Raw genomic sequence first — 14418 nt, 5'->3', positions numbered from 1 at the left:
TAGTGGCACGTGAATTGTATTTCTGATACTAATGTGTGACCAATTCCATCATAGCAGTAAACCTACATGAATAGAAGCCTACTTCACTGCAATGAAACTCATTCAATCTAAGATGTTTTAGTAGAGTCACATTGACAACATTTAAATGACCATTTTGCTTATTCAGCTGGATGGAGTTCTAGGACATTATTTAGAGAAGAATGAATATTGTTTCCTAGGAGCCATGGCCAGAACTCGTTGAGCCATTTCTGCCATTTCAGACTTAAGGGGCCACCATCAACATTTCTTTCAGAAAATGTTGTACCTGCTATTATTACAGGAAACACCCATGTTTCCTACAACTGAAAGAGAAGCGAGAAAAATACATCTTTTTTTTTTTTTTTTTTTTTTTAAGTTTGCCGACTTTGTGCATTCTGCAGCACTTTGTGGATAGTCCACATTCTCACTCTCTAGTTGATGGCTGCTGTAGTTAAGGTTGAGGTACTATAAATCCTTGCTTTTCTTAGATGCCTGGATGAGCTGTGAAATAGATAGCAACTTGCCATCTGAAGCATCATCATTAGCATCTGAGTTCATGCCCCATTGAAAGAAATGGGAAAGATCATACCTACATGCTATTGTTTCAGGATGTCTGCAAACTTAGGCAGAGATCTCTGCACCGGTTATTCTTGCTTTACGTTTTGAATGCTTTCTTCAGTACCCTAGGAGCTAAAGTGATTTTTGTGTTAGTTGGTTGACTTGTTTTGTTTCCAAATGAAAGTGGAGACTCTGGAGAACAACATAGAGGTCTCTCTTTGCCCCTTTGGCTATTCCTTCATGTCCCTGGTTTGGGGAAAATGGCAATAGCATAACCCCATCACTCATGAACTTAACTCAGGCATGAGGGGGAGGGGCACAGTGTGCAAGGTTTTCCACAAGTTCTGCAAGTAAGCGTTTACCAGTAACTGCACCAGCAGAGCTGCTAGTGAAACTGAAGAGGCAGTAGGCAGGTACGTACAGGGGGAGGAAAGAGACGGGGCTGGGTTTGAACAGGTTTGGTTTTGAAACTCTTGGGTCTGCCTGTTCCCTCCATGCTAGTAAAAGACCCTTATATGCATCAAAGGGGACAGAAAAGTCCCTAAGTATATTTTCAGTTCTGTACATGTTATTTAAAGAAACTAGATTTTTTTTTTAACAAGTCAATTTCAAAAAGTTCAAGTTGGTAGCATCCTTTCAATAAACTATTTTCAAGGAAGAAGTTAGTTTGATATATGTACAAATCACTGAAACACAGAAATATTACATACATTCCTCCTATTTAATCAGTGCAACAGCAAACTACATTGATGCAAAGAATTCATTTAGCGGTTGAGAATGCAAACAGACAAAGCAGCAGGAAATTCAAAGTTATGATTCATCACTGCAACAATAAATGGAATTTGATATCACAGTGTATGCCGTTAACATTATGCCTTAACTACACTCCTGACAATGCTGAGTTAGTGTCTGTAGGAGTTATGGGCCAGTCATTCAGACAATTTAGGTATGCCCACGTAAACTGGGAAATTGCTCATCCAAATGGCTAATTGGATGTATTTGCAAAGGCAGTCATGGTAACTCTATGCAAATTAGGTCCACAAGTGTGCACCTTAATTATCTTAAATTCTGGCCTCACTACTTTGAATTCCCTGACTTTATTTTGCATCAACAGTAAAGTTGCATTCATCCAGGTTTTTTGGCATTGAATTTCTTAATAATAATAAAAAGACAGAACTGTGACTGATTGCATATGCAAATAAACATGCTAGGCCTAATTAATCACCGTGGTAAGGAGTGTCCCTCCACTGAAGTCAGGTAAACCTGTTTTCTCACTGACTGATTTTATCTGAACATGCAAATGTGAGTTCTGTTTGAAATTCAAGATTTCCAGAAAAACTGAGACTAAGCATGCAAAATATCAGCTCCAAAGGTCATAGTTTCAGAAAGTTAGAAGCTCCTTAAAATAAAAAGAGCTAGCTCAATTATAATTGCAACAAAAATAGTTTTCTGGAAAGAATAAATAAGAATCACAAAGCCTGATGTGGATATAAATGATCTTGCTTGGGCTGACACTGGGATTGGAACACAGGACCTTCAATAATAAAAGCATCATCTTCAACCACTTGAGCTAGAAGGACTGATGCCATTCATTGGAAACAGTAGCAGCCTCATTAACCTCTTATGTCAACCAGCTACTAGAGATGGACGAAGATCCAACACTATCTGCCTGTGGGTTAAATGGACAGTGCAGTCGACAGAGGTCCTAGGTTGCAAGGTGCTGAATGCCTGCAGCTCCAATTGAATTGGGTGTTGAAGGGGATCGCCACCTTGCAGAAATCTGGCCTCAAGTGACCGAACCATCTAATGAAGTGCTGTTCAGCAAAAACAACCATTCTTGGCAGGAAGGAGCCTGAAGATCAGAGATGAGGTACGTTAGTGGAGCAGTGGAGGGTGAGAGAAGTTTGCACTGCCACTGCATCCGCTGCTTTTGGTCGAGGTGGAAAAACAGAAGGTTTACATCTTTAGGCCATATGAAATTTGTTGCTACTCTGGGCCACAACGGGATGCATACTCAACGTTGTTATTCAAACTCAATACACTGTGTGTGAATAACAGGAACCCAGACACGACTCACAGGAACCCATTACTAAGTTAAATGAACATTTTATGGAGGTTATTGGAACAGACTCCAATAAAAACCTCACTGAATAAATCATACACAAGAAGGTAGCTAAAAATAGAGGAAATGGAAGCAAAGGTAAAACACTGGAACTTTGTCCATCTTTCCTTCTAGCAAAATATTAAGCAGGGTGGGGGTGGGGAAAGGGAAAATGCTTTTCACTTCTGATAACATTTTATTCTATTAAAATAGGTACAGTAGAATCTCAAAGATAGGAAGACCTCGGGAATGGAGATTGTTCGTAACTCTGAACAAAGGATTACGGTCCAGTCCCCTGCAGTCAGTGTCTTCCCACTGAGGCTGAAAGAGATCTCTGCAAAGGTGGCACCGGGCAGCATTGCCTGGTTGGCAAGCAGCTCCCTGCCCTATTCCCGTTTCTTGTCTTTGGGCTGAACTGGGGGGCAGGCTGGCCCCTCACCCTTGGTACTACAAGCCCCAGCCCTCAGCCGCCTCTCCCCAGAGCTCGCCTTGCTCTGTGCACTGCTCGCCACACTCTAGAGGAGGCATGTGGCAGGGGGTCGGTGCCAGCCCGCTGCTAGCGCCCCTCCCTCTCCTGCCCCTTGCACTCCCAGAGGTGCCGGCAGGACCCACGAGTGCAGCCATGGGCAAAGCTTGGGCTGCACGGGTGCAGAGGCGGTGGCCCTTTAAAACTTCTCCAGAGGATAGTGTGCAGGCAGCAGCTCGGACTCTGGTTCCCGTTCCAGGCCAGGCTTTGGCTGGCTGCAACAGCAGCAGCTCCCATCCTAGGCGCCAGCAGCTTCCTTCAGTTCCTTGCAGCATCAGCCGCTCAGGCTAGGACAGCTTCTTTCCCAGGCTCCAACTGAGCTTGCAAGCTTGCCCCACTCCTGACGGGGGATGGTGGTGAAAACAACTTCCCGCTCTCAGTGGGGTGGGGGCGTGAAACAGCGCCTGCGGCTTACAGGAAATAGCGCAGACCCCAGTCTGCTTCTGCTCTGCATGCTCAGGCTGCCTGGGGCCGGCAGCAGGGGCTCACAGCCATGCCAGTGAACCTCAGCATCTTCACCTCCTACCTGTAAGTGGCTGCCCCTCAGAGGTGCTGACCTTTAAGATGCGATAGGGCACAGTATAGCATTTGCTTTCTTCCCCCACTCTCATCCCCCCACTGCTGCCTGATTGCTTACTTCCGGTTTCACATGGTGTTCGGTTGACCAGTCGGTTCGTAACTCCGGTGTTTGTACCTTTGAGATACTACTGCATTTAAATTTGGACGGAGAGCTTTAAAAGATTCAAAGAGATGCAAGCTCAGTGCTCCAATTACAAACCAATGAACTATAGAAGTAGGAGTGAGGAAGTTGGAATTGTGAGGCCTAGAATTCAGGACACTTGGGTTCCCTTGGACTCTGACATTAGTCTGCTTTGGGCCCAGTTGAGGTATAACAACTTCCTAACCCACATGGACATTTCAAGTCTTAATATTAAGTGCTTTGGAACCCCTGAGGATCAGAGTACTATTAGTAGCAGCATTATGGTAGAGCCTAGACATCCCAGCTAAGAGCAGGGCCCCATTGTGTAATAGTCTGTACCAACCCATACTAAGAAAGCTTACAATCCAATAGACAAGACAGGCATAGGGTGGAAGAAATGAAGTATGAAACTCATGGGGGACTGAGGCAGAGAAAGGTTAAATGACTTCCCCACACAGGAAGTCTGCTGGAGAACCAGTAACTGAACCCAGAACTTTTGAGTCCCACTCCACTACTAGACAATTTTTCCTGAATAACGAGGCAGACATGGAGAGTGCTTTGGATCAGGCCTTTGGAAAATTCTATGACAGTCTCCACCTCAGCCACCATGAGGCAGCAGAATGTTGCAAAATACTTTGAAGTCCCAACATCCTACTTATCTCAAGAAAGATCTTCAGATCTCCACAGAAACATACCAGATAATTAGTGAGTGTGTTCTCCTGATGTAACAAATCAACACACCCTCCCTGGACATGGGCCTTCACCAAAAGTGTGTTTTGCTCTGTGTACTTGATACACTAAACAACAGTGAAGAGGGTAAAGGGTAAATAAATATCTCAGGTAGCTTTAGTAGCACACTTACAGGCAGTGATGTGTAGGACATAATGATCTGGCCCTGCAAACTCTAATCCTCTTCTGAAGATGGATTATCTTTGAAGAGATTTTTCTCTTGGGTAGATAGATACCAAAATATTAGCTTCTCTCCTTAGAGGATGATAATGGATTTTCTTACATTTTTGCATTACGGTGATTTGAGGCATTCCTGAGAGAATGTAACTGTGAGTGATGATCTCAAGCTAACTTCGTATAGGCATAGTGGTTATTCACCATGTTATTGAAGCATGTCACTAACAGTGCATTTAACCTCATAATGCCCATGTTTATCATTATTTCCATTTTACAGAAGGAGAAACTGAGGCACAAATAGGTTAAGTGATTTCTTCAAGGTAAGACAGCAAGACTAAGGCACAGCTGGAAATAGAACCCAGATGTCTGTGCTTTAATCACCACACCATCTTTCCTTTGTGAGTTAGAATAGATGTTCCAAAGTTTGGGGTTGTTCTGAAATAGGGTTTTGCTTTGTCCCATTACGGACCTGGAGACAGCTGCAAAATAAAAATTCACATCCAGTTCAAAACTTTTCAAATGCTCAGGAGGCTCAAATCTACTGTAGGCTTTCGATTAGACTCAGATTCAGGATCATTCAAAAACTGGGTTTTGATTCAAGGCCATCTCTACAAGCTAGCAAGAACTTTGGACAGCATACACAGTGTCCACTGGTGTTCGGAGCTTGATGCACAAAATACTGGGTGAAATATTATGACCTATGTTATGCAGCAGGTGAAATTAGATGAAATTAGAGGATCAGATTGATCAATTAGATGATCTGGCCTTAAAATCTGTCATAATCTGATTATAGAGACTAGTTGCAACACAGCCACTTTTTGTTGGAAGACACACACAGCGGAACCAGCGACTGGTGCCTGAGGCATTGGTTTGAGTCCAACTCAAGTCAACAGCGACTGAAATCTGTTACCTTGTGCTGCTTATTCAAGTGACTTCTGTGAAAAGAATTGGTGTTCTCAGTCCCATGCAATGTGGAAAGGCATCCGCTGTCCCAGCTGGCCCTAACTGATAACCTTGCTGGCAAAATCAGCAGATATACTGAGGAATGATGCACCATGGAGTGAAGCACTCATTAATTCCTGGGGCCACTTTAGCTCATGGTTGAGGCACACTGGTGGGCAGACGGGGAAAGCTTCCACGGCTGCAGCTGAAGCTGTACTGGGCCCAGGGTATAATGGAGAACTTTGTTTTTCTAAGGCTAATAATTTGTCAGCTTCCACCAGCATAAAATTCAGTTACCAAATAATCTCCCTAGTGGTTAAGAAAAGGATGAAGGTCAGATTCTTTTGTGCAGCTGGATTGTGATTGGGGTAGGAACTGGGTGAGAAGAGGTGCAAAGGTGGCCATAAGTTTCCTCCCCCCAGACACACACCTGGCTAGGAGAGAAGGTATCATAGAAGTTGTTACACTGGGCCTCTGCCAGTAAAGGACTTCTCTGCATAGGGAGAATCCTCAACTGGCCAAGAAAGCCTGGCTTTCAGGCTGCTTTGAGGTACTAGAAGGTGGCCACCTGCCCAAAACACCTAAAACGTTAGTTTGCTCTTACCCGTTTTTGACTGCACCGTACAATCAGGAAGGTCTCTATACTGTGCTCTTTGAGGTAAGCATTGCGTTCTCCTCCAAAACCCAGCTCCACCTCGTAGTCTCCGTTCAGATAATTCAAGGTTGCTTTGGTAATGTGGATTCGCCTGGAATGAGATAAATGAGTTTGTTAGGCAGCTTTAATAATCATGTATCTAGTAAGCCAATTCCTGCCAGTGACAGATTCTGTGCACTGGAATGAATAGCTCATTTCAGGGTCCAATCCTGCCGCTGCTGATATTCCATGAGAGTTTTGTCTTGCCTTTCAAAGGAGGTAGGATCAGGCCCATTAATATTTTTCCATAGAATTGAGCGAACTCATTAACCAAATTTTACATCCATTAATAGGCACCCCCGTGGCTGTAAGACAGCCATTCATTCATTTGCTCTAACACACAATAGACATGTTTGCTCAGCGACCAAAACACATTATGCAAACATGACCAAGACATGGGTCGATAAAGACATATGCCATGTACACGCTGCTTTATTTAGCTTTCTATACCACATTAATGACTGTAGTACCCAAGTGCCTTACAGAAGTATGTCACCAAGTAGCATGATCTTACGTTTTCTACTCTTCCCTCCCAGAAGAGAGGAAATGTAGAAATACATGTAGAATAATAATCTCATGGGGAAGCTATATCAGGGAGTTGGTTTTCCATTGGTCCTTAAGGTAGTGAAATGTACATTTATTTGGATCTCTTATGGAAGAGTGTTCCAAAGTAGAGAGCCAACATGGAACAACATTTCCTTCTGATGATCAGATGATATCTAGGATGTTCTTCAGCAAACATTTTATTAGCATATGGTTACACCTCTCTCTAACTGTGACCCACTGTGCTAGGAATCACACAGAGGCATTCATTCCAGGTGTCACTCCATCAATTTCATTGGAATTACAAAGAGGACGAATTCCATTCTTTGTATATAAGGCATGTCCACCTTGGATGACTGCAGACTGATTGTGGATAGAAGTGTAGAGTTGAGAGGATATAAACTAGCCAGTGAATGTTGAAATTGAAAATTCTGTAGCACACTCATGTTATGCCAGACAGACAAATAACCAAGACCTTCCTGCAGGTCAAAGGTGAAACGATTATGTAGATTGATTCATGCCAGCTTTGGTGAAGCAACAACTTACCCTGCTTTACCTCCAGCTTCCATGTGATTGGCTAGCGTGACATCATTTGACCACACATCAAACTGCCACTTCCTGAGGCCCAAGACTCCACAGTGAACTCTCCCGCTGTGGATCCCAACTCTCATGTTCACATTGACTCCTGTCACCTCCCGGACCAATCTGAAAAGAGACGCAGAAAAAGAAAGATGTCTCTGGGGACTATGTACCTATATCCAGTGATGTAACTTGGCTCCAAGAGTGAAAAATCCACAATTCCCTAGAAATTATTCAAACACACACACAGTGCTGCTCATTCATAGTACTTTAACTACAGAAAACGGACAGGCTGTACTGCACTTTGATATCCTGGCTTGTCTAACAGAGTACTAATTAGATAGGGGTGTCCTTGGAATAAGTCCATGTCCTCTCAACTTGGTTGCAAGTTCAGAGCTCATGGAAAAATTCTTTAGGATCGTGAGAGCAAGAAGCCTTGGTCTTTGGTTTCCATACCAAAGCTGGACATAACCTCCCAGCTCTGTGAATCTCATTAAAAGTAATAGCATGTTGCAAAGAGAAAAGGGAAATGATTTCAGAGCTCTTAATGTGTCTGTATGGCACCAGTCCTTAAGTGTTCCATAGATGAAACAGGATATGTGTGTGAAATACCCACTGCAGTTGGAAACCTTGGGCTTTCAGCTGCAGCCATAGCAAACCACAGAACCACATCTGCTGCACTCACTCCAAGTGGGCAGCTACAGACACTCAGACTGTGATTTTAATGAGCCCTTGAATTCTCTGTTTGCTCCCAAAATGATCACTGTAGTACTTGCCGGGTTTTTCCTTTTTAGGGGAAAAGTTTACGCGGGGAGCTCTTCACATGGAAATTATATTTGGGAATTCAGGCCAAATCTGTCTTATAATTGCTGATGATCACATCATTACCAGAATGTCCATGTTTCACAGAGAAACTCACCTGACCGTTCCCTTTGTTGTCTGGGGGGAGGAGGGGAGGGGCAGGGCAAAGAGAACAACCTGAGTAGCTGATTCTAAGGGCCAGATCCTGGACTTTCAGTAAATACAGGGTCTTACTGTTGTGCACAGGGCAAATCCTAGTCACTCCTCTAAGTTGTGACCGTAGCCTTGTTCTTTTCCTGCAAAGACACCTGATCTGGGGAGGACCCTACATGTAAAGGAAGATGTTAATTCTCTAGTGCATTCTGCCCTAATCACTAGATATGCTCTAATCCCCGTCCTAATCACAGCCTCAGGTCTGAGGTGAGCAACAAATGAGTAGTGACTGCATACCCCAGTGACAATAAAATAAATTGGCCCAAAGTTAGTTTCATTTGTTCCTTATTCTTTTAAGGTGAAAGAAGGAACCAAATGGTTCTATAAAAGTGTGATTTTTGCACTCAAAAGCCCAATCAAGATCAAGCCCTCATTGTTCCAAGTGCTATACAAACACAGGGGTAGATATGGTCTCTTTCGCAAAGCCCCTGCAATCTTGCACTTGGTATGTTTCTAAAGGCAAATAACACCATAATAAATCAAAATGTCAGCTATCATTGAACCTGTCTCATTGCTCCCAAATGAACTGATAACACAGGCTGTTTATTTTTCCTCTTGTTTTCTTAAAGATATATACATAAAAATAAGCCTCTCTTTTCACTAACTTATCTAGGTACTTACATGTCCTCCTACACTGTGCTATCTACCCATTGTGCCTACGTTAATTGATCTGCTCAGAGCTGGAACTACTGGGGATAGGTCCAATTATGTGATGTGGTGAGCATCCCAATTCCCACTGATTGTGAGCCAACATGTGCTCAGTCCTTTGCAGGATCAGCTCCTATAGCATTAAAGGATCTAAACCAGAAATGTAAAGATTCTGCAGTTCTCTTCTCATTCAGTTCAGTGAATTTTCACTTTATCTTGATCAAGTCTGAAGGTATCTATTTAGTGTGCTGGGTACATTACGCCCTTATTATTGGGATTTTTTCAAGGACACAAACAAACACCCACACCTTTGTCTCATTTTTTAGAACACAAGTATGTGGTTTGAGAAAGCAGAGTTTCCATCTGAGAGACCTCTTCCTAAGCCTGGTATGCATCAACTATTTCTTGTCTCCTACGCAATGCACATCTGGACTATTGTATCTGTACTTTCATTTATTTCTACATGCTGCTTCCTCACACTTCTGACCTTTGAGAGCCATAGAAAGGGAGCTGTGAATAACCTGCTTTCAATGGCTGTAGTAAAGAATCCCATGGATTCGATGTGGTGTACAAAGATGGGGCAGGTTAGGCAGCATCTCATCAAATGCTAAGAGGCATCTTTTCGAACAACATGTATTACGAAGAAAACACTCGGTCTATTACATTTAACAGCAATGCTCTCGCTTTCTACAGCAGGCAGCTTGAAAGAATCTATAGCCCTTGAGAGATCACTGTAACCTCGGCTCAGTGAGTAACACTTAGGAGTATGTCTTCACTGCAGTTAAATGCCTGTGACCGACTACAAAACTGCAGTGTAGATGCCTGGGCTCAGGCTGGAGCCCAAACTCTGGGACCCGGTGATGGGGGAGGGTGTCTACAGTGCAGCTGGATAGTCTGGCAGCCTCAGCCTCTCAAGCCTGAGTCAGCTGACAAAGGCCAGCTGCAGGTGTTTAATTGCAATGTAGACACACCCTAGAGGAAGCCTAAAGAGTCTTGGCTCCTTTACTGAACTGCAACCCACTTTGCCTTGAAATAAATACACTGGGCTGCTAGTACCGTAGGGTTTCCAAAGAACTCCTTCTCTCCCTTTAAAGCTTGGTTCCCTCTTTGTCTGGGATGAAAGGCATTTAACAATCTAATTCTTTGCTGGAGTAAGTGACTTTCTGTTCTCTCTACCCCTGCTTCCCACATCCTCCACCCACCCTCAGCAACACAGAGAAAACGTTTCAGATTTATTAACAGTTACAAGGATATCTTGAACATAGCAAAAGGGACTTTATCAGCACTAGGCCTTGCCTCTGATGTAATTACTTTCGCCTCTGCACGAGGACGGCAAAGTGGGTGTTGAATGCTACAATTCTGACCTGGTGGCTTTATACCTGATGACTCACTTGGCGCAGTGTAAATGACTGAAAAGGGTCAAGGCAATGAAGCACAGGCTGTTTATCTGTGAATTAACCATCAAGCCCAACTTCTTTGCTGCTAAGTAATTGGTCTGAAAGAAGCAGTCCACCCATCCATAAACAAAGCCTCTGGTCTTGTGCCAATCTTCAGGAAGATTGTGTGAGGAGGTGATCTGTGGCAGTTCAGAGGAGGACACGATCCTCTTTCCCCATCCCAAGTACATACTCTACCGCTGCTACTGAAGTCTCAGGGTTTGCAGTAGCCTCCACAGTTGTGGCACCAGCAGCGTCTTTCAGTGCCCTGATCCTAATCACCCTCCAAGTTGGTGTGGTTGGACCCCTTTCGGTGCACAGGCCTATGTCATACTGTCCTTATGCAGTTTCACCACATCCTGTCCTACCTTTTCCTCCTCCTCCACGTTACATCTGCAGCCTATTGGGCCTTTTCCACATCAGGGTAATAGACAGCATTTCTCCCCTTGAGAAGCAAAGGGGGAAACTACTGCAGGATGACCAGGGGTCTACAAAGGTTACAGATTTCCATGATAAACCCTCTTTTCACATGCCTGCACCTTGCTGAAAAAATTCTCCTTTGGGACTGATGCTTTCCATGTCTAGGGCAACCTATCTCAGTTGGGGGGAGAGGGAACAATTTAGATGCCCCAGCTGGTTCTAGTGGAATCAGGCTTCCATCTTTCTACTGTCAGGTCCATTTGTGTGCCTGTTCTGGTCCCAAATGTACCCTCTCTCTGTGGCCGCTAGCTCAATGAGCTGGCTACCACATGCATTAAGAGAGGAAACACTAACTGGAAAAACTGTCTCTTGAATACATTTGCTATTTGTTCATAAACTCTCCCTGGGGAATCTGGTACTTACGAGATAGCCTCTATCATATCCATTCCCATTTCAACACAGCAGTGGGCATGGTCAGCTCTTGCTTCTGGTAACCCAGATACGCAGTAATAGCAATCTCCCAAGATTTTTATACGTAAACAGTGATTTTCCTACAAAGAAAAAGGAAAGAGGGGGAGAAGTATGAGATTTCATTTCATGCTTGCAACAATCTGCTTTTTAGGGCAGTGAATATTAGAAATCCACTGAACCAGCGCAACATGTCAATCATGCAGCCGGAACCCAAATCAGAATTATCATAGAAAACTTACAGCTGCAAGCTTATCAAATCTGGCAAAGAGCTCGTTCAGCGTCATGACCAGTTCCTGCGCTGTACACTGGGAGGCCAAGCTGGTGAAACCCTCTATGTCGGCAAAGAGGATGCTATGGAAAAAAAAGAAAGACAGAGAGAGCAGTGTTGTTAAATTATTGCCTCTAAGTTTTGATCTTCTAGTTAACGTCCCAAGAAGAATGCACGCACAGGGAGGGAGTCATGCAAGTGGCTTCATTCATGGATGGTGGATATCAAGCCTTTTCTTCAAGTGACCAACAGAGGGCACTGTTGGTAATTTCCATTAGTGGCAAGACTTCTACACATGGCTCAAATTAGCTCAGCTGTGTCACCACTTAACTCGCTTGGGTTTTCATGTCCCTGTATCTATTTAGCTCAATATAGATGTCTTAGATAGATCGATCTTTTCCTTCTTGTCCCATTTCTGCCCACCCCACTCAGAAAAACCACACTCCTTTGTCCACTTTCCTGCCCCCGCCCCGCCCAATCAGAAATTGAGTTTTTTCTATAATGTCTAAACCTAACCTTTTTGTCCATCCTGATTTTCTTGTGTACATCCCAGATCCATTACTGCTGCAATAATAATAGTAGTACTCTGTTCATATATTGTAGCCAGGGACCTTAAAGCGCTTAACAGATGTTCACTCTCACAACACTCCTGTAAGGTAGGAGTTATACTAGTTTTATAGATGGGTAAAGCAAGGCACAGTGAGGTTGAGTGAAATGTTTAAAGTCGCACAGTGAAAGAGAGAACCCAAGAGTCCTGATTCCCAGCCCCCTGCTCTAACCCACTAGAAAACACTGCTCCAGAGCCATTGACTGCTTCTCTGTTCTTTATGCAACCAGTGAAGGAAGTGTGCGATGCTCTCAGAGGCCAGCCTTACTAACTTCCTTTTCTCACTTCTAGTTTTTTGGTTTGGTTTCTACAACAAAATTTAAAAATAATATTTCACATTTATGCAGCATCTTCCATTCTGAATACTCCCCAAATCACTTTACCCGCCCTCACCACCCCCCCCCCCCCCCAAAAAAAAAGGGTTACTAACCTTTCGTAACTGTTCTTCAAGATGTGTTGCTCATGTCCATTCCATGCTAGGCATGTGCGCACTGCGTGCACAGTTGCCGGAGATTTTTCCCTTAGTGGTATCCGTAGGGCCAGCTCTAGCACCCTCTGGAGTCACGCGCATATGCGCCAGCATAAGGGACGCTGCCCTCTCATTTCCTTCTTGCTAGTAACTCCGACAGAGGGGTAGGAGGGTGGGTCATGGAATGGACATGAGCAACACATCTCGAAAGGACAACGGTTATGGAAGGTTTCTTCTTCGAGTGCTTGCTCATGTCCATTCCACGCTAGGTGACTCACAAGTAGAGCTCATGGACGTGCTGACTGCAACCCTGCTCTCCCGAAACCAGCATCATCTCGGGCCTCTTGGGTGTTGGCGTCGTGGGATGTGAAGGTATGAACTGATGATCAGGTTGTGGCTCTGCAGATGTTGCGGATTGGTACCTCTGCAAAGAACTTTGCTGATGAAGCCTGGGCTCTTGTGGAATGGGCAGTCATGATAGTTGGGGGTGTGACATTCATCTGCTCAAAGCAAGCCTGAATACAGGCAGTTACCCAGGACGAGTTTCTTTGGGATGACATAGGTAGCCCTCTCATCCTTTCTGCTATTGCTACAAAGAGCTCTGTGGACTTGCAGAATGGATTAGTCCCCTCAATATATAGAAGGCGAGGGCCCACCTAACGTCCAACGCCATTCTTCAGCGGACTTGTGAGATTTTTGGGAAGAAGACTGGTAGAAAGATGTCCTGGTTGTTATGAAATTGCAACACCACCTTTGGTAGGAAAGGCACAAGGCAGCATAGGAATAACATGGATGGCGGTTCTGACATATGGGCCTTGATTTCAGAGATCCTTCTGGCCGAGGTGATCACCACTAGGAAGGCGACCTTCCAAGAGAAAGAAGTAGCATGGAGCATGATGCTAACAGCTCAGAGGGTGGGGGGGCGTGATTCTCAACAGGACCAGGTTTAAATCCCATAGGGGGTAGGTTCACGAACCTGAGGGTAGAGCCTTTCCAGCCCCTTGAGACACCTGACTGTCGAACACTGGGGAGTGGAAGGCTGAGATGGCTACCAAGTGTATCTTAATAGATGAGAGAGCCAGACCTTGATGCTTTAGGTTGAGCAGATAGTCCAAGATGGACTGCAGACAAGATGGGATGGAGAAAGATTCCATCCAGAGGACCAACAAGTGAAATGTTTCCACTTTGCCAGCTTTCTACGGCCTAACAAGACCTGCTGAACCTGATCCGAACAGGCCTGCTCTTTGGTGTTCAGCCATGCAGCAACCATGCAGTTAGGTGCAGGAAGGCGAGATTTGGGTGAAGCAACCTGCCATGGTCTTGTGAGATCAGGTCCAAGAGAAGCTTCACGCCAACGCTGCTGAACTCGGTGCAGAATCAGAGCAACTTGGTTCTGAGATAGGTCTGAGGGCAGTTTCTACGAGGAAAGTCTTTAGCTTGATGTCCCATGAGGGGTCTAAAGTCCCTGGCATATTTGGCACTTGTCCTTTATGTGAGTTTCCCCCAAGTGCTTCAAGC

General features: G+C 44.5%; 1 protein-coding gene across 1 annotated transcript in view; it reads right to left on the bottom strand.

Moving 5' to 3' along the window:
- The window catches only part of ADCY5 (adenylate cyclase 5), a 301690-nt gene that overhangs the window by 77559 nt on the left and 209713 nt on the right, over nucleotides 1-14418 (bottom strand). Inside the window, exons 4-7 of the mRNA XM_067549629.1 lie at nucleotides 11796-11907; nucleotides 11509-11636; nucleotides 7535-7693; nucleotides 6356-6497 (exon numbers count right to left, since the gene is read on the bottom strand). Coding sequence (XP_067405730.1) covers nucleotides 6356-6497; nucleotides 7535-7693; nucleotides 11509-11636; nucleotides 11796-11907 — 541 coding nt within the window. The remainder of the gene's footprint in view (nucleotides 1-6355; nucleotides 6498-7534; nucleotides 7694-11508; nucleotides 11637-11795; nucleotides 11908-14418) is intronic.

The sequence above is a fragment of the Emydura macquarii genome, unplaced genomic scaffold, assembly GCF_026122565.2.
Source record: "Emydura macquarii macquarii isolate MOO-44397 ecotype Brisbane River unplaced genomic scaffold, CSIRO-AGI_Emac_v2 contig_1253, whole genome shotgun sequence".
NCBI lineage: Eukaryota > Metazoa > Chordata > Testudines > Chelidae > Emydura > Emydura macquarii.
This window is presented reverse-complemented; position numbering and strand designations above follow the sequence as displayed.